Raw genomic sequence first — 27,900 nt, 5'->3', positions numbered from 1 at the left:
AGTAAATTTAAGAAAAATTCTATATCCGTAAAAAATTCATCATTTTTCCTGGCAAAAGGTCTGGTCATTTTCTACTTTTAGTAAATTCCATAAAAATTTAAAATCAGAGACTACTCTGTCATCAAATGTCATCGTTACTATAAAAATAAAATATAAAGTAATAACCCAACGTCACCTAGTTTCTAGTGTTTCCAAGCACCGAAGTTTATCCGATCCCAGTCATACAAGGCTGCGCACGTGCGAGTATCATTCATTGAACAAGAACAATAATGATTAAACAAACATTAACATAACGTTGTCACAAACACACATACCACTTACGGGTCACGTAAGCATCTCCAATACTTTAATCTCATCCTCCAGATCAATTAATGTCGCCCTCACTATTATTTTCAATAGTCAAATCACGATCCAACTTTTTCAAACCTTAGCCTCTTTCCTCGAAGTTCCCTCTTTGACCAACACCCCCCATGACCCACCCTATAAAAGGGCTTGTGCAACTTGTTCATTTTATATTCCACTACACACATGGTACTATGTTATGAACCATAGAGACACATAAACACTACCACTGTTTCATTTTGTTCTTGTTTGTGTTGTGTCATCAACATATATTATTGACATAGATTGGATTTGGATCAATCATGAAGAACAAAAGGGTAAGCAGAAGGGACAAAAATAAGGAGATCAAAGTTACATATATTTCGAGCCCCGTGAAGGTGAAGGCTAGTGCCTCCAATTTCAGGGCCCTTGTGCAAGAGCTCACTGGCCAATACTCCAACGTTGCTGAAACCATGCCTATGGAAGAAGAAGAAGATCAAGAACATTTGCATGGGTGCCATTCCGAGAGAGTGCACAATAATAAGGGTGGAACTCATCAACAATTTGCAAAGGGCTATTTGCCTCTTGAGGATGCCAATTTGTTGAAGCCTGAGTACAGTGACTTTCTCTCGAGGTCCTTGATGGAGCCCTTCAACCAACAACACCTTCAATATGGTTTGACGAGCTTCGACATGTCATAGGTTTTGGTTTTTCTGTATGAATATACATATGAATATGATGATCCTCTATGTGTTTCATTTTGCATCGATCTGTTGTTGAATTGATGATGATGTGAATAGGAATGGTGTTTGTGTATATGTACGGATTATTAGTTGTGGTTATCTAGATTGCGATGGAGGAAAATGAATACATTATATGTCTGAGAGGAGGTGCCATGTATCAAAGTGATGACGCAACACGATGATGAGATTTCGAAAAATGTTCTTTTAATTTGAGATAATAAAAATAAGGTTTAAATATGTTTTTAGTCTTTTAAATATAAGATAATTTTTTTTTTTCAAATTTAAAATTGTTGATTTTAGTTTTTTAATTTTTAAAAATTTTATTTTAGTTTTTTATGTCACTAATAAGATATTTGAAAGTGACTAATTAAGACAATTATGCAATATCAACTGGATTTAATGTGATATTTTCATTAATAGGATACCAATAGGTAGATTTTATGTAATAATGTTTGATAAATTTTTTAACAAAATTTGAATGTAAGGACTAAAATAAGATTTTTTGAAATTACAGGGACTAAAAACAACAATTTTAAATTTGAAGGATCAAAGGGACTAAAAACATATTTAAGCCTAAAAATAATAAGAAAAATAAATTGACGTTAAATTAATGTCTTCCCATTTCCACCATAGCACATTGACATCACGACTTTTGCACCGAAAATAAGCTAAGTGCATGAGATATATATGGACATATTTTTTTACTGAAATAAAATTTTTTTAAATTTTTTTTACCAAATCAGCATCTGTTCTAATTTATTTACAGAAGTAACACCTTTTACTGTTCACACTCAGAATTCGGTTTCCCAATAATCGAATTTTGAGTAGTGTTTAATTTTTTTTTTCTTTTCTGTTTGTAGTTCAGGTTGTGTATTAATGTTGCAACTGGAATGACCCGTTCTCCAAGCAGAACGGACCGTTCTGCTTGCACGCGTAGTCAGTTAATTTTGAAACTGGAACGTCCAAGCAGAATAGTCCGTTTTGATCCATTTGTCATGTATATATTTTTCATCCGGAATGGCCCGTTCTAGATCCAGTTTTACACCATACTCATATCCAAAACGCAAAAAAAAGAAAGAAAATTTAACAGTTCAAAATACGGTTCGCCGAGAACCGAATTCTAAACGTGAACAGTGAAAGGTGCTACTTGAGTAAATAATATAGTACAGGTGTTTTTTTTTTATTATATATTTTTGTTAAAAAAATTTTATTTTAGTGAAAAATTTTATATGAGCTGTGTCCTAAATCTCTGATTTCATTTCGGATGCTCTAATACGATAAAATTACTTAAAAAAAAAACAAAAAAGATAAATTAATTAATCCACAAACAAGAATATACAAATGCATACGGTAAAATATGTAGTTAAAAATTATTAGATTCACTATTGTGGAAAATGTAATTAAGTGAAATATTTGCAAAATTTTTGCATTTATAATAATATTATTTAATTTAAGTAGAATTTTTTTTCATAAAAAAATAATTCTCCAACTTATTAAAACCGTTGAATTTTTATAAGTAATATTATATAAAATATCAAAAAATATTATTAATTATCAATAATAAAATAATATAAGTCGTTAAAAAAATCTAGTAATAAGTAGAGATAAAAATAAATCAAGATAGACTTTGAATATATAAATCAAACTTGATATATAAAATTAAAGACTAAGTCTAGTCTACTATTTATTATAAATTTTTTTTAATAGATTTTGATTTTATAAAATTATGAGATGATCTATTAGTCTATTGAAAAGTCAATTTTGCGATTAGTCTGTTTAAAAATTTATTTTACTTTAACAACATTAAATAGGTTAATGAATTTAAAATTTTAAATAAATTAACAATAACATTTTTAAGTACACGTATGAGTCTTTATTTAATTTGTATGATATAAAATATTTTACTTTATTATTATTAAAATTTAAAATTTAAAATAAAAAATAAAAAATTAATTAAAAAACAATTAAGACATATTTATGTATACTAACGTATATTCATGTACAAATTATAATAAAAAAGATAATCTCATTATTTTTTAAAAAAATATTTTTTATATCATATTTAAAGTATTTTAAATAATTAACTATAAAAATGAAAGAGAAAAGTAAATGAAGATGTAGTTATTAGGATTTTCGTTTTTGATATCTTTATTTTGTATGTACAAGGAATATTTTAATAGAAATATAAAAAATAATAATAATTTTAATTTTTATTAAAATTTATTTATTTAATTATATTATTAATAATGTTATATATATATATATAAATTTTTATTATATCATGAATAAATAAATTGGCTTATAAAATCTAATAATTTTTTTTATAAGTCTAAATTTATCTTTTTCTAAATATATAAATTTGTTAAAAATCTAAATTTGATTTTTTATTAAATAAATTATACTTTAAATAATAATAAACTTAACCTAACTGAAATAATTTATACATTATCCTAATTTAAAATTTGTTATGGTCATCTTAATTTCAATTACAATGAATAAAAAAATATAATCAATTAAAGGAAAAATATATAGGACTGCAACATTACTACCATAACAATGTAATTAAAAAATAATATTCCTTGGAAAGTGGAAGATTTGAGCAGAAGAAGACATCTAGACTCTAGAGATTGGAATCATCCGTCTCTCTCATCATTCCCTCTCCTCTCTCCTCGGTTTGTTACTTCAATTCAATAATCCAATAACTACATACAAAGTTGAACAATACTATCACAGCACATCATCATCAGAATTCCAAGGTGGGTTTTGCTTAATCTTTTATTATAGTTTCATGTTGCATGAGTAGCCGTCATGTTTACTGTGGATTTTAGTGCAACTGGAGCTAGGTGATTTTTGAAATTTTTGATTTTGAGCATGGATTTGGTGCTCTTATTTTATTTTTAAGTATTTATTTTGTTTTTAAATTTGTTCATTTGGGGCATATTGGGTGGTGTCAAATTGGTCATTTTCTTCTCAAAGTGTGTTGCTTTGACTTTGGAGCACTTGCTTGGTGGGGTGTGTTCTCGTTTTCCGTGAGTTTGGCTTGTGGGTACACGATGTGCTAAAGTTTGCACTTTTTCGACACATGTGGATGATTTTTTTCTCGCACGAGTTACTGAAACTTCAGGGTTCTTGGTTCTGCTGCAGTTTGTGATTTTGTTTTTCTTTCTTCTTGGTCTCACTATGTTGTTGTGATTGAAATTCACTTTATGCTTTTTAAGGTTGCAATTGTAATTTCCTTTTGTGATTGGTTTGCTCTGTGTTCTAGTTCTGAGAATTTCTTTACTGTTGGTTTTAACCTTACTGAAGCCGCTATTTTGTTCTTAAATTTGTTGTTTGTTTTTGTTGTTAGGTTTTTTTGTTGAATTGCCGGGGAATTGATGATGTGGTGGTGAGAATGATGTATGGGGAGTAGAACCAGGGTTGTTGGTGTTGAAGATGACAGGGGAGCTGAAAGAGGGATGCCGAGCTTCAATTCTGAGTGGCCCGTGTCCAATGCAGGGTAAATATCCTCTTTGCATTTATTCATGGCTTAGAATTTGAATTGGTAGAGAAACCTTATTTGTTTCTTCACTCCTTTTATTTTTGCTGTGAATGTTTGTTTTACTTATTAGTTGTGGCCTGTGGGTGTTCAACACCAACCTCTTTGAGGATTTTTAGCGGTAATATGGATGGGCTACCCCATTATCAGCTCGCATAGAAGGATATAAAGCTTAAGAGAAACCGGATTTGATCCCAAGGCTTTGTTAGGCAGGTTTCAATTCATGATTGTTGGGGCTATGCATAGGACTAATTTCAGCAAACCACATGGTAACTGAACTCACAGATGCAGCACAGTTACCTGAGATTTAATGTGAAAGCCTTCAGCTTCAATTTGGGGATGGGGAGGGATGAACTGTGATAATTTTTTATAGTACCATAGACAAAGTATAATGTATGTCAAGGATCTCCTTGCTCACTTTTGTTTCCCTTTTCATTTTCAGTAATCGTGCTCTTAAGTTTCTCCTTTTAATGGAAATCTGGATTTTGTTTTAGTAAGAACAGGATAAGCATTGTAGAAGGAAAAATCATGGATTTGTGTTAGAACCCCAATTAAGAATGTATACAGCAGAAAAATCTCAAGTTTCTGTTTGACTTTACCCAAAACCCATTCCTTACAATTTGGTAATTTGGGAACTTGATTCTGTGTTCTACCTTTTATTTTTGCATTCACCAACTTATACATGACTTCTGTTTTATGTGATTTTTCTCTAAAATGAAACATAAAGACAGATTTGTTTTAATGCAATTCTGACAAAGTATGGCTTTCAGCTATACAGAGAGGCAGACAATTGATTCCTTTTGTGTTTCTGACTTTGGAGCATTTGATCAGTCATATCGCATAGCAGATGCTGTTGACCTGAGTAGAAGTAAGATTCCTGCAATCCAAGATAACAGAGTTTACATGTAATGAGTAAATGGTGTCAATATGCTGCATTATCTCATGTTATGATGCATCAAATCATCTTTACAAGACCTTGTTTTTTTTGTTTGTTTGTCTAGATGATGCTTAATTATAATTTATAAGAAAAATGGAATTATGCAGTGGTTGCTCATTGATCACGTTGAGGTTGTAAATTGATTTCTTTTAGTAAGGAGCTCTAATTTGTAGCTTGGTAAGAGTTCAGAACTTAGAAGATTTGAATTAATAAAACGAAGTATCAAATGATTTTTAAATTTTTAAAAATTTGTAGAATTGATCTCTGCATTAAAGACTTTAAATTTAACGGTTGGATCGTTGAAATTTGATGTAGAATATGAATTATTGAATGTCGTAAGTCTACTTTAAACTTACTCCTGAAATAAATGGATCCCACCTGGGTAATTTACAAGGTAAAACAAAAGATGAAACAATACAGTAACAACTAGCAGGGACAGTTAGGAAGATCATATGCAACCAAAAACAACTTTTTTGACAAACAAAGCATCACAAAACAAAACTTTTCTAACACTCTCCCTCAAGTTGAAGCATATAAATTATATGTCCTAGCTTGGAACATATGTAATGAATTCGAGGTCCTCTCAAAGACTTAGTCAAAACATTTGCAAGTTGATCATTGAAGTTGATAAATTCAATACAAATGTTTTTGGACAACTTCTCTTAGAAAGTGGGGTTAGACCTAATTGAATTCTATAAAACCAACTTATACGGTGAGGATTGGTCCCTAGTCCCCAATTGTATACACTATTATAGTTATCTTACTAGTCGATGTGAGATTTCCAATACCCCTCACCTTCTACAAGTGGCTCGATAGTAGCTAGTTTGATAAGTTCAACAATAACTAATAATTGTTAAGATAGACTCTGATACCATCTTAAAATGTGATTTGCGCCCAACTCAATATTACAACTTTGACTTGTTTGGTGAGGCTTGTTTCCTATTTATATACTTTTTGTTGGTCTTATCTCTATTCGATATGGAACTTAGATTTTTTCCAATACATCCCTTCATGTCTAATATTATTGGACTTGGTGTGTGTGTGTATAAATGGTGGGTGACTCTTTTTAAATAGATCTAGGTTTCTTCTGATACTATTTTCCATGGTGGGTTTAGGCCTAATTCAATTCTATGAAACCAACTTCTAAGGTAAGGATTGTTTCTCATTTTTGTACACTACTATGTCCATCTCATTAGTTGATATGGGATCTCCAACTTCTCTCAAACAAAATGACAATCTCTATGTGTATGGTTCTCTCATGGAAGATTGGATTAGAGACAATGTGAATAAATGTTTGATTATCACAATACAACTTCATATGTTGAATTTCATAGAACTTTAATTCTTTGAATTATTTGAGCCACACAAGTTTACAAGTAATTGTAGCCATTGCCTTATATTCTACTTCAACATTAGACTACATTCCGTTTCTTGCTCATCCAAGAGATAATATTTCCTACAATGAATACAAAATATCCAGTAGTGGAATGCTTGTCTATAGAAAATCCCTCTTAGTTAGCATCACAATGCGTAGAAATTTGGGCATTTCTTGTATCCTCATACAACAGTCCTTGTCTTGGGGATTTTTTATTTACCAAATCACAACATTCCAGTAATCAATATGAGGAGCCTCCATGAATTGACTAACAACCCAACTACGAAAGAGATGTCAAGTTTGGTAATTATGATACGAGGTAAATAGTTTTCCCAACTAGCCCCCAATATCTCCTTTGACTTGAGAAAGGTTTACCTTGTTTTGCCATTAACATCTGATGTGGGTCCATAGGGCTATAATGGGTCTACATTTAGTCATGTTTGTCTCTTCCAGAATATCTAGAACATACTTTCATTGTGAAATAACGATGCTTTCCTTCGATTGAGCCACCTCAATACCTATAAAGTATTTAAGGCAATTGAGATATATTGTCTGAAAGTGATTGAATAAATGCCTTTTTAGTTGGAAAATTTTAGCAGCATCCATCATTCCATGTTATAATTATGCCATCAACGCAAAATTGGTTAAACACATTTTCTAGGAGAGGTGTGACAATAAAAAAAAATGATCTGCTTCACTATGTTTGAGTCCAAAAATGTTAAATTTTCCAAACCAAGCTCGTGGAGATTCTTTGAGCTCATAAAGAGATCGATGTAGTTTACAAACTAACCCACACTCTTCTTGAGCAAAGAACCTTGGAGGTTTCCCTATGTAGATATTTTCCTCTAGCTCACCATGAATAAAGACATTGTAATATCTAACTGATGAAGAGGTCAATGTCAAATAGCAGCTATAGCAAGAAAGATCCAAACAGTAGTGATTTTGGTCACAGGATAAAAATTGTGACCATGATCATATATTTGATTGTATCCCTAGGCCATCAATTTAGCCTCAAGGCTATCAAGATCACCATTAGGCCTAATTTTAATGGCATAGACCCATGAACCAAATCCTACGTGCCATTGTTTTCAAGAGCCTGCATCTTGACAATCATGACTTGTTAGCATCTAGGATGAACAAGTATTTCATTGATATCTATTAAGAAATGGGTTTAGATCCTAACTCAGCCTAACAAACCTAGCTAATAAGGATTGCTTCTCACTTATAAACACTGTCATGGCCTTATCTTTGGTTGATATGCGATCTCTAACACACTTTCCTTATGCTGAGGACTATACATCTTGATCATGAAGTTTGTAGGATTAGACATTTGCGAGTGGTCTGATAGTAGGTGGCACAATATACTCAATAACAATCAATAGTCGCTTGGATATAGGCTCAAATATGCTCTGATACCATGTTAAGAAGTTGGTTAAGAGGTTAACCTTACAAAACCGACTTGTAAAGTGGGGAATCTGGGGATTGCTTCCCTCTTGTGTACACTATTATAGTACTATCACTAGCTGATGTGGGATCTCCAACAATATTTTTAGAAATGGTAATAGTAGACAAGAACCAGACAAATGAGAAATATGAAGGAGACAACTTATGAACTCATAAAATTATATATAGGATGAAGATTTTGGGTACATCAAATACCTTTTTGAAGAGAAATTGGCCAGTTAGGAGCTCATCATTTGGGATCATCGTATAGGCAACTAATGGTGAAGGACATGAAGCAAATGACTCTCTCATGTAATTATCTCTTTGTGTCCTGTGTTGGTAAGTGATAAGAGGTAGTGATGATGACTTAGGAGGACTGTTGGTTGGAGAGGAATTTTGATTTGTGTCATGGTTGGAAGTCTCACGAGGCGACAATAATGACCCAAAAGTTGGGACAGATAAGGCTTGTTGGACAAAATGAAAATCTTCCATGGAAGAAAAGAATAAGGTAGTTTCTTCAAAGAGGGTGATATCAACATACATGTAGTACCCTTTAGTGTTTGGAGAATAGTAATGATACCCTTTCTAGAGATGAGAATAACTAATAAAAACACATTTAATGGCCATTGCAAAAAGCTTATCCAAACCTGGAGACTCATCATGGACAAAACACAAACAAAAGTTCGAGAAGAAACATGAAATAAAGGTTCACTTGGGAAAAGAATTGAATGGGGGAATTTTATTCTCAAGAGAGGAAGATGCATTCTATGTATTAGAAAGTAGACAATAAGAATTGCATCATTGCAATGATGAATAGGAACATTGGCAAACAAGGTATGTGTATTTTCAACTAAATGTCCATTTCTTCTTTCTTTTATACTATTTGACTGTGGTGTGTGAGGAAAGGTAGATTGATGTAAAGTGTCGTGTGTGGTTAAAAATGAAGTAAGGTTAAAAAGAAAAATTATCTTTAACATCATCACTCTTGAGAATTTTGATTAGTTATCTAAATTGATTCTTATTTTCATTGAAGAATGACATGAAAATAGACAAAAGTTCAAATTAATCTTTCATTAAATAGGCCTAAGTACAACGAGAATATTCATCAAATAATGTGACAAACTTGGATCCCAAATGTCAGAGTGAAGGGTTGAAATAGTAGAATTACATCTTGTTTCAATTCTGACTGGAAAAGAAAACCTAACATGTTTATCTACAACTTGATTCACTTTATGTGAGGTTGGATTAGTCCATGAACCATTTTCTTCAATTTCTACAAGTGTGGATGACCCAATTGATCATGCAAAAGCTTAGGAGACAAAGATGCAATACAAGACACAAAACTGTTAGTTTCAAGATAGTAGAGTCCTTTGGATTCATGTCTTATGTCAATTATTTGATCTATACCACGTTCATGTATTACAAAAGGATTGGCATCAAAAGTTATAGAACAATTTAATGACTTGATTAATTGACTTAAATAAATTATATTGAAAGCAAAATTAGGAACAAAAAGAATCGATTCAAGTATAAAGAGGGAGAGAGAGTTACTTGACCAACTCCTTAGGAGACAACCTTGGACCCATTAGCTAAGGTGATGAAGTGAGGAAATTTAGGTGGGAAAATAGAAGAGAATAAGGTATTATTCCTATAAGTATGGTTAGAAGTACCAGATTGGGCCTTTCCATGGATTGAGAAATACAGTTTGTTGAAATACTAGGCATTGAGGATGATTGGGCTTGAAGGTTGGCTTTCAATCGAAGGTATTCTTAATATTCTTCCTCAAAAAACTTATGTTCAAAGTTGAAAAATCAAGATTTTGCCACAGAGCACGGTTCGATGTTGGTATATTACACGGACTTCTTTTTTTAGGTGGTCATGGTATCCTAGACCAAGGAACCAATGTTCTCTCTCATCTTGACCAAAATAATATAGGAAGAAAAAAAAGGAAACTTTTAGTTTAAAAGTAAGTTTTAAGTTACAACTGGCAAACTACTTGGTTTTTAAAGCTCCTATTTACTTGGCAACAACAACATTGACTAAAAGGATTAATCTCACTCAAAGACACGAACATGCACAAATGTTATTGTTGGCTAAAAACCTATAGGACGTTTGTTTCTTGGAGTGATATTGTCTTGCTGGGAATCATATTGGCATGAATGTTATTCCTAGTAATATTTCAAAATATGTTTGGTTAGATTTAAACATTCCTAGGAATATTTTAAAATTTAATGTAATTAAAATAAAAAATTAAAGTTAAAATGGAAGTTAAAAATGAGTTAAATAATAACTTCCTGTATTCCCATGGGAATGGGAATATAACTTTCTCACCTCTCACTATGGGAATCAAAATGGTTTAAATTGTAGCATAACTACTTTTCCAAGAATAAAAATACCCAGGAATATATTTATAGAACTCTTAACAAACTTGGGAATACTACATTTCTAAACTCACTTTTAGGAATGGTGTTTTAATCCATGAAACAAACGCACTCCTAGAAATGCATGTTGATAACTTGAGTATTTGTTTTTGTTTTGCTAACAAACATGGGCTTTTTTATAGCCTTTCCTATGGTAATGAATTTTCCTAATCATTGATTCAGACTCAGTTTACAACTCAGTAAAAGTAAGTAGCCAAACAATTTCTCCAGTTTCTGTTCACATTAGCAGCCTTGGTCAGGTGAGTTTTTCTAGTTCTTTTCATCCATTGAGATTCCTGCGTTGGTAAATAAGGTGAAGTTTTAGCTGATTAATTGTACTTTTTTTTTTCCAACTTTTCTGTATTTTCTCCTTAATGCAGTTGCCTGCTTCACTTGAAAAAAGCCCGTTAACTAATCAAACAGAGCTGCATAGGTTGCGATTACAGAAGGGTCAATCATCAAATTCTGGCACCACAGTAGTTGGTAATACAGATAATCAAGAGGAGTCTGCCATGGCTGATGCCAGTCCTAGGACTGATATTTCTACAGATGTTGACACTGATGACAAGAATCAGCTGGTGATGTTTCTTTACATTCTATGCTGTCTTCTCCTTTGTTCAATTGATGCTTTCTCAAGTCCCTACCCTACATTTGGACATTTGGTGGCCTTTTTGGTTGAACTTTTGAACAGGTGTTCAAGTGCATAATTGAATTTCATCTAAATAGTGTTAAAATAAAATGTTTGAGCAGAAGTCTTTTTATAGTCTGTTCCTTAAATCAGAGAAGAAACTTCATTGGCAGATATTCTTGACAATCTATCATTTGATGTGCGCTATATTTGCAGTATGATAGAAATCTATCCATTGTTGCTGTTTCTGACTCTAGTGACAGATCCAAAGATAAATCAGATCAGAAGGTGAAATATATTATAAATTTTATTACATGGATAATATCTAGAATTCCAAAATGGGATTTGTTACAAGATGATAATTTTTTTTTAAAATATTATTGTAGACTCTCCGCAGGCTTGCTCAGAACCGCGAAGCTGCAAGAAAAAGCCGTTTGAAAAAGAAAGTATGAATTGAATCATGTTTACTGATGTTTTTCAGTTAATATTTATTTATATAAATGTGAATAGTTTCTTGGTTCCACCATGTAAATATTGTTATCATGTCATAATAATTCAGAACAGGATTTGATTTTTAGTTGTGCAAGTGGGAAATAAATAGAAAATGGCTATTTCTAGTTCTACCTGTGCCATGTATTCTCATTTATGGGATCATATGTATTTGAATTGACAATTTGCATATGCTGATTATCTGAGTCTGCCTGATCATGCATTGGACCCTGATTCAGCTCCAGTGTGTGCATGTGGAGTGGATTTTGTATAAAAGGGGAGGATAAGATGCTGTAAACATAGAACGTGAAAATACTCTCCATTGCAGCTAGGATGCCCTGCCAATGAATCTAGGATAACAGCAATTAAGGCGACTTTCCAACACTTCCCCCTCATGCCCAGGGCTACAAGCATGGAAAATGCAGGTGGCCCAACAATAGATTTAGGATAGGCTCTAATACCATATTATAACAGACAGAAATATTTTACTTCTCTAATTCATTTTGAATAATACAGCTACTGATTATAGGCAGAATTAGTCTCAAAGAAAACTTAATCTACTGCCATTAGTAAGCAATAAATATCCCATCATCTATGATTGGTTCATAATTTAAATGTGATTTTAAACAGATTACAAAATCAAATCAGGGCATAAATTAAGATAAAAATTATTTGTCATCATAAATCCTTCATATTGTCTACAAATAGGAATAGTATTAATCTCATTCTTTTCTTAAACTCATCCATAAAGAGAAAAATTTATAATTTTTGGTTCAGTAGGGGACAATATGTTGTTTCTATAATATGTATGCTTTTATGTCTCTGTTAGAGTTAGTTTGATCACATGGAAATGTTCATATCTTTTGTATATAAACATATCTTTTGTTTTGTAATACACAAGGAAATGTTCATTGCATTTACCGTTTCTCTCAATATGGTATCTAAAGCCTAATCCTTGACTTCCCAGTGGATCCACTGTTCATCGGTGCCCGGAAAACGTGTTTTCCGGCTGCCCACCTCTCCGTGCCTCTTTTCGGCAGTTTCTTCTCTGTTTTTCCGGCATTTTTCTTTGTTGCTGTTGCAGTCCACCGCCGCCGCCGTCCGTTTTTTGGCATGCGACCCACCCACCAGCTTGCCTTGCTCCGACGAATCCAATGCCACCAGTTGCGCGGCAAATGGAGGTTGCACGCACCCACACGCGTCAATCCCATTCTCGCACATTTCTCTCTCCTCTTCGTCTGCCACCACGCGTGGTGACAAGTTCGGCCATTGTTTCAACAACACTCACTGGCGCCGAACTCGCCCCGATGCCCTCTACCCCGATTTGCTATTTGTTTCTTGATCACACCTTGTTTGTCACAGGTCCCTTCCTTCTCGGGCCATTTTCTCTCTCCCTTTGTTGTTTCTCTCTCCTCTTCCAACATATATGGCTTCTTCTACTGCTGTCAGGCCTGACTCCTATTTTTACTATGTCAATGTCCCACTTTCCATTGACAAGTTAGATGGAATCAATTATGACACTTGGGCTTCTGATATCAAGCTTTGGCTTAAGGGACATGATTATGTTGCTCACCTTTCCCAGACAGCTGCTTCCGTTGATGAGAAAGATCATCCTCGTTGGTCGAAAATTGATGCTCAAATTTGCAGTGTCCTTAAGTCGACCATTCATCCCTCCCTAAAACAAATTTTTCGTGCTCATGAGACATGTGTTGATGTATAGGAATAGGCATGATTGTTGTATTCCAATGATACTCAACGTCTCTATGGTGTGTGTCAAAATCTCCAGAGTATCATTTCTCCACGACGCCTTGAGGGCTCCATGGCTGAGTATTTGGGAAAATTTCATGGCCTTCTCCATGATTTCAATGAACTTTTGCCTCCCGTTGCCACTCCTGCCAAGGAACTAGAGCAATGCTAAACTTTCTTTATGTTGATGGCATTGTATGGGCTTCCTGATGAGTACTTTTCCATTTGTAGTTAGATTTTGGGATCTCTGACCGTGCCTACCTTGAACTCGGATTGGCCCACCCTGTTGCGTGTGCCCTGCAAGTTTTCCCCTGATATACCTTATTTCGCTCCCACTGGTGACTCCTCTGCTTTGGTTTCTCAGTGTGATGATCGTCAGCGTTCTCGCAAACCAAGCAAAGGTCGTCCCAAGTGTGATCACTGTCACAAACTTGGTCACACAATTGGCTGATGTTACGTCTTACATGGTCGTCCCACTCGCCTTGCTACTGCTGTTGCTCACACTGCCTCCCCTGTCTCTACTGCATATGGTGCTACCCCCTCTGATGGTTCTGGATCTAGACCTCCAACACTCTTCCATGACTTCCTTAAATGGTATGAGGAACGTCTGGCTTCCAATTCCACTGCCTCTATTGCGCACAGAGGCCCTTCATTTGTTGGTCTCACTCACTTCACTTCTCTTGGCCCTTGGGTCCTAGATCCTGGTGCTACTGATCATATTTCTGGTAATCGGTCTCTTTTCTCCTCTCTTTCTACTTCTAGTTATTTATCATCTATTACTATAGCTAATGGCTCTCGTGCCACATCTCATGGTGTTGGTACTGTCCATCTTTCTCCTTCTCTCTCCATTTACAATGTTCTTTATGTCCCAGATGCTCCCTTTAATTTATTATCCCTTATTCGTCTTACTCGCTCTCTTGATTGTCTTGTCTCTTTTACCAAAGATTTTGTTTTCTTACAGGACTAGAGTTCGGGACGGATGATTGGCATTGGATGTGAGTCCCATGGCCTTTATCACCTATCCACTTCTGCTTCTGCTGGTTTGGTGGTGGATTCCCCTTCTCTCATCCATGCCCAATTAGGTCATCCTAGCCTTGCCAAGCTATCACGTCTGTCTACGTTGTCTCATTTGTGGTGAGTCGTGTCAATTAGGCAAACATAGTCGTAGTTCCTTTTGTCGGAGTGTCCCCAACCGAGCGTTGTCTTCTTTTGCTTTAGTTTACTCTGATATTTGGAGGCCGAGTAGGGTTAGGTCCACTTTAGGATTTCAATATTTTGTAACTTTTATTGATGATTATTCTCCATGTACTTGGCTATTTTTAATGAAAACTCGATCTGTATTATTTTCCATATTTCAATCCTTTTATAATGAAATTCATAATCAATTTGGTGTTTCTATTCATACTTTTCGTAGCGATAATGCTTGTGAAGAACTTGCATTTACCATTTCTCTCAACAGTCTCATATAGCTACATTAAAATATGATAACTTTTTGTAATGGCTTCAATACTTAACATATATCTATAGGTGAAATTTTCAATAGTACCATATTGGATACAAATACGTGAAGCATATTAATTAGAGTACTGGTTCTTCATAGTTGTTCAGTGTTGTGCTTCTAGAAAATTGGTTTAGTTGTGTTCTTTGTCATGATAATTTCTTAGCATTGAATTCAATGATTTCCTTTTAGTGTGTTTACCTTCTTTGACCTCCATGGTAGTCATATAAAATAATTATGTTTACGTTCCCATTTTCGATTCAAATGCAAGTATAAGACTATCAGGCTTAAGCTCATTTTATTCACACTTATGTGACTACTTTACATAGGCCTATGTCCAACAGTTGGAAAGTAGTCGTTTGAAGCTGACCCAACTAGAGCAAGAGCTTCAGCGAGCTAGGCAGCAGGTGAGTTTTAGTCAATCCTTGTGATTAAATTGTTCCCTATTGTTTACTTTCTTTCTCTCTCCTCTTTGCCTAATGTATGGCATATTCCTTTGCAAATATGTTCAATTTTAAATCAAAATCTCTTGTTTCTCCCTCTGTAGGGGATCTTCATATCAAGCTCTGGTGATCAAGCACATACATTGAGTGGAAATGGTATCTCATGTCTAAAATGTTACACATTGCTCTAGTTTGAATATAAAAATGTATTCTAAAACTAGATAGTATTATCTGTGTCTGATGTGTTGTGAAGAGATATTTCAGTAAACATTTAGTTATGGACTACATCTTACTTCTAATAACCAGTCATACCATAACCATTGTTGCATTGTTTTTCAGGGGCAATGCAATTTGATGCAGAATATGCAAGGTGGCTGGAAGAGCAGAATCGGCAAACTAATGAGCTGAGAGCAGCTGTAAATTCTCATGCAAGTGACACTGAACTTCGCATGATTGTTGATGGTATATTGGCACATTATGATGAGATTTTTAGGCTAAAAGGTGTTGCGGCTAAGGCTGATGTTTTCCATTTGTTGTCTGGTATGTGGAAAACACCTGCTGAGAGGTGTTTTTTGTGGCTTGGTGGTTTTCGGTCATCTGAACTCCTCAAGGTGAGGTTACACTGTTTATTCTCTTACACATTGATCCTTTTCTTTGTGGTTCTCATGGTTTAGAAAATGGGGTTTATAGAGTTGTAATATTTCCTGTTATTAAAGTAAAGTTCTCAATTCTCCTACAAGGTTTTGGGATTATAAGAAGTTAGATGCAGAATTTTGTGAAAAAGATGTAATTATATTCACATGCTAGGTTAACTTGTTGCATGACTTGCATCTATAGTTGTAGTTGCTTCCTCTTATCACTGGTTGGTCAAGAATCTAAACAAAAGGAGTATTACATAGGGCTCATTTTGTATGAATTATTGGCGGTATGTATGAATGTTGTTGTTTAGTTAGTCTGTGGCACTGGTTTTTGCTTGAACAAGGATATAGTTGTACCTGTGAGTTGTGAGTTAGAAACAAATGATAAGGGTTAGATGGTAAAAAATACAATAAGCATAATTTTTCTTTCTGTCCCTAGAATCCAGCATCTTTTTTTGTCTCTGAAGTTCAATGAACGTGCATAATGATTTTATCTCTAATGTTCAACGAGCATGCATAGTATGAACTTGCATTATCAGGGCTTTGCTTGTTCTCCTCATCTGGAAACTGTTATTGCACTCAGCTATTCTATTCAGTTTTCAACCTATGTTGCCATGCAATAATCTTTTGCAGTTATCCATGTATCTCTTTTACGGTCTAATAATAACTTGAGTTTCAAGCTCCTCTCCCCCCATGGTATAACACTTGTGTTTTGTGCTTCATGTTTTTAAAAACTGAGTATTCTAACCTATGAAGCCTAGATACTTAATGAGACACTCTTAAGAGAGTGAATTGAAATTTAACTCGACCTTGCAATATCAGCTTGTAAGATGATGGTTGTTCAACAATTATATACTCCTTGTTTGCCTTATCTTTGGTTGATATATGACTTGAGTTTTTTCAAATAGACTCCTTCACACCCAACACTATGAGACTTAGTGTGTGAATAAACGATGGGTGACCCTTTTAATGATCTAGGATAAGTAGGAGTGTAGGACTTGGAATTTTTTTTCCAATACACCCTTCATGCTCAACACTATTGGACTTGCTGTGTGTAAATGATGGGTAGCCCTTTTAGTATCTATGATAGCTTTATACCATCTTAGAATGTGAGTTTAAGTCTAATTTAACCCTACAAAACTAGTTTGTAAGGTGAGGATTGCTACTTATGTAGCATAGATTCAAACACGACATAAGGACACAAACACGAGATATGACAAATAAAAAAACATAGGACACATGAACATGGCATATACATAATATGAATAACATGACAAAAAAACTTATATATCGATATGACAATAACTTGTTAAGTCTCAACCAAATTACTAAGAGGCATCATAATCCACAACAAAAAATCTAACAAAAACCTTCTAATAAAGAGTCACTGAAAAAGAAATACTATGAGAAATCATCATTGTTGGTTATCATCATCATTGAAAAATAGGGGTGCTAAATCTAGTTCATCAAGAGACAAATTAGCAACTTCAAGAGTTCCATCATCATCCAGAAAACCAAATTCAGTGTGTGCTATTGTTAGAATAGCTTATTAGAGAAGCCTTTTGTATTTATTAATATTTCTTTTGTATGTCTGATGTGATGTCTTAGACTCCTAGGCCTTTCCAATCTATGTACTCAATCTGCTATATGGATATATAATGAAAAGGAAAGCAAAGTGTGTTACACACACTATTCTTCTCAAACCCTAATATTCAAGTTGGTATCAGAGCGGGTCCGATCCCGCTCTGTCGTTCGTCCGCCGCCGTCCTCCGCCGCAGTCCTCCGCCGCCGGCCATCGTCCGCCGCCGCCGGCGACCAAATTCTCCGGCGAACTTAGGGTTTGGTGCGCCTCGTTGAGCGCGACCCAACCCTGCTGGTTTCGAGCGCATCCAAGCTTCCACGCGCTCCCACGCGCCGCCCCAAGTGTCTGTCCGTCAAGCGCGTGTGTCTCACGCGCCGCCTCCTGGTCGCCGGAAGTCCGCTACGCTGCCACCGTTGTGCTCGCCTGAGCCTTCTGGGTCTGTTTCAGACCTCAGTTTAGTGTTCCAGTTGGTTGTTTGGGTCTTGGTCACTGTTCATCTTCTCTTTGAGTTGCGGTCACTGTTCATCTTCTCCGGTTGTTCCAGTTGTTCCTTCTTCTTCGTATGGAATCTCCAGGTCAGGTTGAAGCTTCTGCAATGGTTTCTAGTCAAGGGAGAAGTGTTCGTCCTCAATGCTCATACTGCAAGAGGATAGGTCATATCCAAGAGAATTGTTATTCTCTTCATGGTTTTCCAAATCTGTCCAAGTCTAAGAAATTGAGAAAAACTGATAGAATGGTCCCTAAAGATGACTATCAGAAATATCTTCAATGGAAATCTATGAATCAAGCTCAATCTTTCTCTACGACTACTGTTTCTACCGCTTGTATTTCTCATTCAACTGCAAATCAAAGTCCATGGATCCTTGATTCAGGAGCCTCTGATCACATAACTGGTAATAAGTCTATGTTTTCTACCATGTCTCCTCTTAAATCCCCTCACCTTATTACCTTAGCAGATGGATCCAGAATTGCTCCCAAAGGAATTGGTCAAGTCTCTCTGTCTCCCTCACTACATTTAAACTCTGTGTTGTTTATTCCTAATTGTCCTTTCAACTTAATCTCTTTAAGTCAGTTAACCAAATCTTTAAATTGTTCAATAACCTTTAATGCTGAATCTTTTGTTATTCAGGAACGTGGTACGGGTCGGAAGATTGGTGCAGGACATGAATCTAGTGGTCTCTACTATTTTGAAACACAACCACTTGTGTCTTGTGTTGCTGTTTTGTCACCCAAGCTCTTGCATGATCGTTTGGGTCACCCAAGTCTATCCAAGCTGAAACTTTTGGTTCCTAATCTAAAAAATTTAGAAGAGTTAGGCTGTGAATTATGTCAATTAGGCAAACATGTTAGGTCGTCTTTTCCCAAGCGAACCGATAAAAGATGTAACTCAATTTTCAACACCATTCATTCTGATATTTGGGGTCCAAGTCGTGTAACATCTTTTGGTTTCAGATATTTTATAACATTTATTGATGAATTTTCTCGATGTACTTGGGTATATCTAATGAAAGATCGTTCTGAACTGTTGCCTATTTTCATGTCCTTCTTCAATGAGATCAAAAACTAATTTGGGAGGATAATTAAAATTTTTAGAACTGACAATGCTAAAGAGTATTTCTCTTCTGAATTGTCCTCTTTCCTATCCTCACAGGGTATCTTACATCAGTCTACATGTCCACATACACCCCAACAAAATGGAATAGCGGAAAGAAAAAATAGGCACCTTGTGGAGACTGCACGCACCCTAATGCTCAATGCAAATGTTCCGGTACATCATTGGGGTGATGCAATCCTCACTTCTTGTTTTTTAATAAACAGAATGCCCTCTTCTTCCCTTGAAAATAAAATCCCTTACTCCATTATTTATCCTAAGGAACCCTTGTTTCATGTCTCACCTCGAGTCTTTGGGTGTACATGTTTTGGCCATAATGTCTCTCTTGGTTTGGATAAACTATCTGCTAGAGCCATTAAGTGTGTTTTCTTAGGCTATTCCCGTCTTCAGAAAGGGTATAGGTGTTACTCTCCAGAGACCAGAAAATTTTACATGTCTGTAGATGTCACCTTCTTTGAACAAACTCCTTTCTTCTCACGCACCACTCATGATTCTCTTTCAGTACAACAGGTGCTACCAGTTTGTTCTCATGTTTCCATTCCACCTCAAGTTTCACTTCATAACCAAGAGGTTACTCAGTCTTTTATTCCCGAAACTACTCCTATTCAAGCTACTCCACCTCCTCTTGTCACATATCAACGTCGACCACGACAACTTGATCCAACATTACCTGAAGAGTCACCGGTTTCATGTCCTTCACCATCAGATGTCCCTGCTACGGATCCTGGTGAGGATAACTCAGGATGGCCCATTGCTCTTCGAAAAGGTATTCGGTCTACTCGAAACCCTCATCTTATTTATAATTTTCTGAGTTATCATCGCTTATCCCCCTTGTATTTCTCCTTTATCTCTTCTATATCTCCTCTTACCATTCCTAAAAATGTTCATGAGGCTCTTGGTCATCCTGGATGGAGACAAGCTATGATTGCTGAAATGCAAGCTCTTGAGCATAGTGGTACATGGGAGCTAGTTCCACTTCCTCCTGGGAAACGACCAGTTGGATGCAGATGGGTCTATGCTATTAAGGTTGGCCCTGATGGTACAATTGATCGGCTCAAAGCCCGATTGGTGGCAAAGGGATATACTCAGGTTTACGGCCTCGACTATAGTGACACTTTCTCTCCTGTGGCGAAGCTTCCTACTGTTCGTCTCTTTCTTGCTATGGCAGCTATTCGTCATTGGCCTCTCCACCAATTAGACATTAAAAATGCCTTTCTCCATGGTGAGTTGGAGGAGGAAATTTATATGGAGCAACCTCCTGGGTTTGTTGCTCAGGGGGAGTCTGGTTTAGTTTGCAAATTGCGAAGATCCCTTTATGGTCTCAAACAATCTCCTCGGGCTTGGTTTGGAAAATTTAGTCAAGTGGTGCAGAATTTTGGGTTGAAAAGAAGTGAAGCAGATCACTCAGTATTCTATTGTCACACTTCACCTGGGAGTTGTGTTTATTTGATTGTTTATGTTGATGACATAGTGATTACAGGAAATGATGCAACTACAATCTCTCAATTGAAGAAACACTTGTTTAGTCATTTTCAGACTAAAGACCTTGGACATTTGAAATACTTTTTGGGTATTGAGGTTGCTCAATCAAAGGAAGGCATTGTGATTTCACAAAGGAAATATGCTATTGATATCTTGAAGGAAACTGGCATGTTGGATTGCAAGCCCATTGATAGTCCTATGGATCCTAACCAAAAGTTGATGGCTGATCAAGGTGAATTATTTATAGACCCAGAGAGGTATAGAAGATTGGTTGGGAAGCTTATTTATCTTACAATTACAAGACCTGATCTTTCTTTTGCAGTAGGGATTGTTAGCCAATTCATGCAGGCCCCTCATACTGATCATTGGAATGCTGTTTTACGTATCCTTAGATATATCAAAAAGGCTCCAGGACAAGGATTATTGTATGAGGACAAAGGAGACAGCCACATTTCTGGCTATTGTGATGCTGATTGGGCTGGTTGTCCTATAGACCGACGTTCCACTACTGGCTACTGTGTATTCCTAGGTGGAAATCTCATATCTTGGAAGAGTAAGAAGCAAAATGTTGTTGCCCGATCCAGTGGTGAGGCTGAATATCGTGCTATGGCCTTAATTACTTGTGAACTTATGTGGATTAAGCAACTTCTTCAAGAGTTGAAATTTTGTGAAGGTCATCCAATGAAATTGTATTGTGATAATCAAGCTGTGCTCCACATTGCTTCCAATCCAGTATTTCATGAGAGAACTAAACATATAGAAGTTGACTGTCATTTTCTTAGAGAGAAGCTGCTGTCTAAGGAAATTGTCACTGAATTTGTCACATCCAATGAACAACTTGCAGATGTTATGACTAAGTCATTGAGGGGGCCTCGCATTCAGTTTTTATGTTCCAAGCTTGGTGCATACAACCTATATGCTCCAGCTTGAGGGGGAGTGTTAGAATAGCTTATTAGAGAAGCCTTTTGTATTTATTAATATTTCTTTTGTATGTCTGATGTGATGTCTTAGACTCCTAGGCCTTTCCAATCTATGTACTCAATCTGCTATATGGATATATAATGAAAAGGAAGGCAAAGTGTGTTACACACACTATTCTTCTCAAACCCTAATATTCAAGTGCTATGTCCCACATTTTAGTCTCTTCTTGATTGTACTGTGGGGAATTTCTAGGAAGGAGGCGAAGATTGCTATGAACAAATACTAGATCTTGTGCTCTTTGAGGTGTCATCTTATTTCATTTCAAAGAGTGAATGAAAGAATGTGTTTCAATTTCTTTCACAATATTAAGATGAACACGGTGTTCCAAGTAGCTTAAAGTTAAAGGAAATCTTTTGAAGTGTTGGTGCATGAATACCGTGAACTAGCCACCAAGATTTTGCATAAATTTGACCTCTAATGCTTAAAGAGTCAACATCTTCAGAGCCTTCTCTTCCATCAGAAAAATTTGCAAATTCCAAATTGACTTGTCTCCTTACATCCACATTGACAAAGTACCTTTTAAAGCATTTATTCCTTTCAATAGTAAGATCCACATCTTGATGTAGGGGGGGTCTATGTGAATCTTCACTTAGTCATTCATGACTATAATATCTACAATATTAAAAAAATAATCATAAATTAATATCCCTAATTAAGAAAATGCATGTAAAAAAATATACTTCAAAAATAAAAGAACTATATTTAAGGATATAATGTATTACCTTGGTTCAAAGAATGAGCTAGACAATGAGGACGTGTGCTACTCTTAGTCCAACGGTTCATTAATATTGAGTACACTACCTTATAGAAGGGTGATTCTTCAACTTCCTTTCTTTCACATTGATGTATGGCTTTTCTCACTTTTTCAATCATAGAATCTCGCATTTCATACACTAATAAGCTGCACCCATATCAGTTTTCCTAAGAACCTCATAGATAGGATCAGTGAAAGCGAGTATATAATCAACTTTTTCCTGCCAAATAGCATCCAACAAAGTGTCTTTCACAAATTTTTCCTTTTGAACATCATCCTCCCTATAAGAAGACCATTGATCCCTGATGACCATCTCTTGCAGTCCTTTTTTCAATTTTCTAAACCTCCTAAGCATTATTATGGTTGGAGCAAATCTTGTCGAGGCAATAGGAAGCAACATCAATGTGTTGAAGTTGTTGAACATTGATAACCTCATAGAATGTCCCATGACAATTTTTTTTAATATAAGATGCATAATCTGCAATTTTGTGTGATCCAAAAGCATTATTCATAAACATCATTGTTTCTTTCAGTGTTCTTGGCTGCACATATTCTTCAATGCAAGCTTCAAGGTGTGCACTGCACAAGGAGTCCAATATATGGAAGGAAACTTTGCTTGAGCAAACCTGTTGCCTTACATACAACTGCATTATCAGTCCCAATTTGCACCACATTTGATGGCCCAACCTCCTTAATTACATCTCTCATGTATTTAGCAACGAAATCCTTGTCTTTTTACATCACTAGAGCAATTTACTACCTTTAAAAACATTGGTCCACTCTCAATGACAGTGACAACCATGAAATTGATAAGAGGTCTTCTTTAAGGATCACTCCACCCATCATTAACAATGCTCACACCTTTCTGACTCCATGAATTTATTATTGGCTGTAGTAGTTTCTCCACATGTTTTCTTTCCTTTGTGAGCAAGGTAGTTCTCAACTTATTGTAACTTGGTGGTTGATACCTGCTGAGATTAGAAATATTGGCAGCATAATGAAATGCCTTCCTATAATGAGGATTCCATGCTAAATTTAATGGTAGCCCTACAAAGTAAAACATCCTTGCAATCTCACAATCAAGAGTATCTCTTCCTTGCACATTGAAAGAAGCTTTCAAACGACCTTTCATTTTTGAGTTAGCGCCATTTTTTTTTTTTGTCCTTTATTTAGAGACTGGAGGCAAGGGGACACTTTTTTTCTTTGAATTCTCTGTTTCCAGTGATGCCTTTCCAACCTTTTCAACTCAACAAGTGTTTTAGGAGTTATCTTTGAACACCATCTAATACTCGTTCCTGAGATTTTTATTTTTTAGCAAGTCGTTACTCGAGTGTAAGATCTATTAAATAGAATTTCACAAAACTTGCACTTGATTTGAAAATTTTTCGCCTCCAAAAATCTTTCTTAATTTTGTAATGTATCTCCTTAGAGGTTTGATTTCATAATTTTTTTCTGTACTCATCTCTACAATAAAAAAGTAATAACATTCATGCTATTTTGTTATAAAATAAATTTGAAAAACTAGATACATAAAAATAATAGATCATCATAGATTGGTTTCATGTTGTGTAATTATTATAAAGAAGAATTAAAAACAGAGACAGAAATAATACAGCATCACATATTGGTTTTGTGCTATGTAATTATAAAAAATGAAAAAAAAAAGACATAAAAATAATAAAGCATCATAGATTGGTTTCATGCTCTATAATTAACAAAAGAATGAAAAAAAAAAAACAGTGACATGATAGAGCATCCGAAATTGGTTTCATGCTCTATAATTTAAAAAAAAAATGAAAAAACAGATACGTGAAAATAATAGAAAATGAAAAAATGAAAAACAAATACATAAAAGCAATAGGGCTTATGCGGTGATTAGAAAAATGAAAAACAAAGATAAAAAAAAAAATGGTTCCATTCATCAATGTTTACTGATTAGAGAAAATGAAAAACAGAAACAAAAGACTTTACCATGCCATGATGGTATAGTGATTCAACTTGCACAAGGGATGCAAGCTAAACAACGTTTCGGTTCCTTAGCTAAACAACACTTTGGTTCCGGTTCTTCTGCTCTGGTTCTCTTACATGAAGGTTAAGTAAGGAGAGAAAAGAGAATGTTTCTCTTCCTTCTTTCTTTCTAAAAGTAAAAAGTAATCTTGAACCCGCATCAGAGTGTTTAGCTGTGTCTGCGTGGAAGGTTGGGTTTTGATCATGTCAGATTTTTGTGGGTCGTGTTCGACATCATGTTCGTGCCGTGTCCATGTTGGATCCATTTCTGACACAGGGACATTGTTGTATGAAGGCACGTTCATGATTTATTGATTGTTCTCCACTTATATGCATTAAAATGACCATCTCACTAATAGATGTGGGATCTCCAACATGCACAAATACGGGAATATGACAATTATTTGAAATTTAGGATACAATATATTCAAGATACTTAAATAAAAATTTAAATTGATGTAGAACTTTGATAAAGAAAGAGACATTAATCATTTCTCGTTAATTTATATTATGATGATCACAATTCACAAAAAGATATTTGTGATCATAAAAAAAAATGTTTCTGCCCATACCAGCCTTAGTTAATCAATAACATCTTTATATCTCTAACTTATTTCAAAGATATTTTAATTTCAATATAATAATAAGGAGCTATTTGGCCAGTGGTAGCTAAGCATCGAGAAGAATAATTAATGTGTGTTGTATATCTAAATGCCCTGAGCAAGAGGTCTAACCTTTTTACCTGATAATGCTTATTCATGATTCATGTGTTTGTCTTGAACTTCTAAAATACAAGATTCTCATAACTGTGACAACCGAGTATTTATTTTCAACATCTAGAGTCACTTTATCAACTTGAGTCCCGTGAATTTTGTTGCATTGCAGCTGCTGGTAAGTCAATTGGAACCTCTCACAGAGCAGCAGCTGATGGGCATTACCAACTTGCAGCAATCCTCCCAACAAGCAGAAGATGCATTGTCTCAGGGCATGGAGGCATTGCAACAGTCCCTCGCGGAGACATTGTCCACCGGAGCACCTGCGTCATCTGGTTCATCCGGGAATGTGGCAAATTACATGGGTCAAATGGCTATGGCCATGGGTAAGCTAGGGACACTTGAAGGGTTCATTCGACAGGTACATTTTTCTTACCTGTGCTTGTATGCAAATAGTTTGGTACATTGGTATGGTTTTGGTGAATAATTGAAGAGTCTGAGTCCAGCCTTGATTTCCTAATATTACTTTAAATTGATAGTTAAAATATTCTTCCAAACAAAATGCTCCCTGTTCCCTTGGATTATTTTTAGGTAAGGTGATAAAATTTAGTTGTTAAAACTGTTGGAACTGGTCTACATTAGAATTTTCATGGTTTCATCTGCTCATGTATCCAGACTTGACATTGTAATGAACTCGATAACAATGCAAAATGAGTAGTGAAAATATGTCTCGATATTATTCAATCCAATAGCCAATGTCTGGTCAATCCAGAAATTGAACAGTGACAAAATAACAGAAATGTCAGAAATGATAAATACCAAAAGGGTCCTGAGAGAGAAAAACAGAAATGAGTGAAAAGAAATACACCACTTCCCCCCTTCCCATATTCTTGTGACAGAATATATTATCATCCTTCTCTCAACTTCCATGTGACATGTCTCTAACGTGTGCTGAGACGAATGTTGCTATCAACTATATTCTTCTTTTGTGTACCCTTTCCAGCATCCAACTCATCCTCCACAGCATATTCATTACTTGTAACATTGCCCCCCTCTAAGAGTGAGACCTTGTCCCCAAGGTCAAATGAAGGATTAAATTCCTGTAAGTCAGAAACATAGTCCCATGAAGGTGTGTCTACACCATCCCAACTAATCAAAGCTTGTGGTACCCATTGTAACCCCTTTTGAATGATGCGAATATCCAAAACAGCAATAGGCTAGAGAATAGGACCTTCTAAATCAGTCAACAGAGGCAAAGGAATGTTAGGTGTAGTAGCCAAACTCTCACATTTCTTAAGTAGGGACACATGAAACATTGGGTGGATTTTAGCATTGGTAGGGAGTTTCAAGCGATAAGCAATTGTTCCAATCTTCTGAACCACGGGAAAAGGGCCAAAGTATATAAGAGCAAGCTTTTGATGTTTTCTCCAAACCACTGAATGTTGGCAATATGGTTGAAGTTTAACAAACACCAAATCACCAACTTGGAAGTGCACCTCTGATTGCTTGCGGTCAGCAAACTTCTTCATTCTGGTTTGTGCCTTAAGCAAATTTGCCCTTACTCTTATCAACATTTGATAACGCGGTTGTAGTTGCTGATACAAATCAGTAGGATAAAATACAAATCTGGTTGTTTCTTTTCTTTGAACGTGTGGCAATTTAGATTTGTTACTGCCTGTTGAAAGAATCATGTGCTTGCCTTTACCAACTCATTCTGGTTTAACTGAAGTTACTCATATTTGTCCATTCCCCCAAAGCAAAAAAGAAAGCTCTTGTAAACGAATATTTAATGTCATTATTTACAATATATCTAACTCATGGCTCCATTTATGTGGTGATTATGATAATAAGGCTGACAATCTTCGCCAGCAGACTCTACAACAAATGCACCGTATACTGACAACTCGCCAATCAGCTCGGGCACTCCTTGCTATACATGACTATTTTTCGCGACTGCGTGCTCTCAGTTCCCTCTGGCTGGCTCGCCCTAGAGATTGATGGGCGTGGTAAATAGTATGTTAAATTAATTTTTATGGATCCATCACCAGCAATACTTGGTCATCATAGGTTTTACTCTTGACAACGTTTCTTGTGTTGTATTGTAGTCTTTGTATCACTGATGATCTTAGCGCTTCATCGAGTCATATAGTCTAGAAACGAAATTGACAAGTATGCATGTTGTCTACTAATAATATTCACCATTGTAATTGTTGAAGGGCTTTGTTTTTTCATACAAATATAGCTGGGCCATATGATATATTTTAGGGGTTGTTTCAGTTAACATAGTTTGCCCATGGATCTGAATTCATACAAAATTGTTAGTTTATTCTTTTATTTTCCTCCCAATTTGAGGATTTTCATTTCACTGGCCTCTGATTATTCACAGTGTAAGTGTGTTACGCTTCACTGCTTTTGCTGTTGTCATCAATAAGAGTAACTTTTGTGATTAAGGGAATGCTCTTAGTGAGGATGGTAAAATGTGTGTACTTATGGTTTTATGTTTTTAAGATATAACGTTACACAAATTCAAACATTATCTAAGATGGATGG

General features: G+C 35.4%; 2 protein-coding genes across 8 annotated transcripts; both read left to right on the top strand.

Moving 5' to 3' along the window:
* Nucleotides 1–507: 507 nt before the first annotated feature.
* Nucleotides 508–1,302, top strand: LOC109802956 (uncharacterized). Its single transcript, XM_020364390.3, has one exon. The coding sequence runs from the start codon at nucleotides 645–647 to the stop codon at nucleotides 1,020–1,022; it is 378 nt and encodes a 125-aa protein (XP_020219979.2). The 5' UTR covers nucleotides 508–644; the 3' UTR covers nucleotides 1,023–1,302.
* A 2,345-nt stretch (nucleotides 1,303–3,647) lies between these two features.
* LOC109802224 (transcription factor TGA2.2) lies at nucleotides 3,648–27,710 on the top strand. 7 transcript variants are annotated; one of them, XM_020363486.3, is made up of 12 exons: nucleotides 3,649–3,820; nucleotides 4,414–4,563; nucleotides 5,373–5,470; nucleotides 10,961–11,037; nucleotides 11,158–11,355; nucleotides 11,622–11,693; nucleotides 11,792–11,851; nucleotides 15,468–15,545; nucleotides 15,686–15,737; nucleotides 15,921–16,192; nucleotides 25,523–25,771; nucleotides 27,202–27,710. In XM_020363486.3, exons 2-12 carry the CDS (start codon nucleotides 4,466–4,468, stop codon nucleotides 27,346–27,348), a joined length of 1,401 nt encoding a protein of 466 aa, XP_020219075.1. In that variant the 5' UTR covers nucleotides 3,649–3,820; nucleotides 4,414–4,465; the 3' UTR covers nucleotides 27,349–27,710. The 7 variants fall into 7 exon arrangements, with proteins under 7 accessions (XP_029128003.1, XP_082918314.1, XP_020219075.1 ...); XM_020363487.3 differs by lacking the exon at nucleotides 3,649–3,820 and adding an exon at nucleotides 4,100–4,282; XM_020363489.3 differs by lacking the exon at nucleotides 3,649–3,820 and adding an exon at nucleotides 4,171–4,189.
* Nucleotides 27,711–27,900: the final 190 nt, after the last annotated feature.

The sequence above is a fragment of the Cajanus cajan genome, chromosome 8, assembly GCF_000230855.2.
Source record: "Cajanus cajan strain Asha chromosome 8, NIPB_CcT2T_4, whole genome shotgun sequence".
In the NCBI taxonomy this organism is placed as follows: Eukaryota; Viridiplantae; Streptophyta; class Magnoliopsida; order Fabales; family Fabaceae; genus Cajanus; species Cajanus cajan.
Note: the sequence above shows the minus strand (reverse complement) of the source record. Positions and strands in the feature narration are given on the sequence as shown.

Excerpts from the sequence above, each read along its gene's own strand:
- LOC109802224 (XM_020363486.3), top strand. The coding sequence starts at position 4,466 with ATGGGGAGTAGAACCAGGGTTGTTGGTGTTGAAGATGACAGGGGAGCT. Across the intron at positions 4,564-5,372 it reads TGGCCCGTGTCCAATGCAGG|CTATACAGAGAGGCAGACAA; the intron begins GTAAATATCCTC and ends TATGGCTTTCAG. Across the intron at positions 11,852-15,467 it reads AAAGCCGTTTGAAAAAGAAA|GCCTATGTCCAACAGTTGGA; the intron begins GTATGAATTGAA and ends TACTTTACATAG.
- LOC109802956 (XM_020364390.3), top strand. The coding sequence starts at position 645 with ATGAAGAACAAAAGGGTAAGCAGAAGGGACAAAAATAAGGAGATCAAA.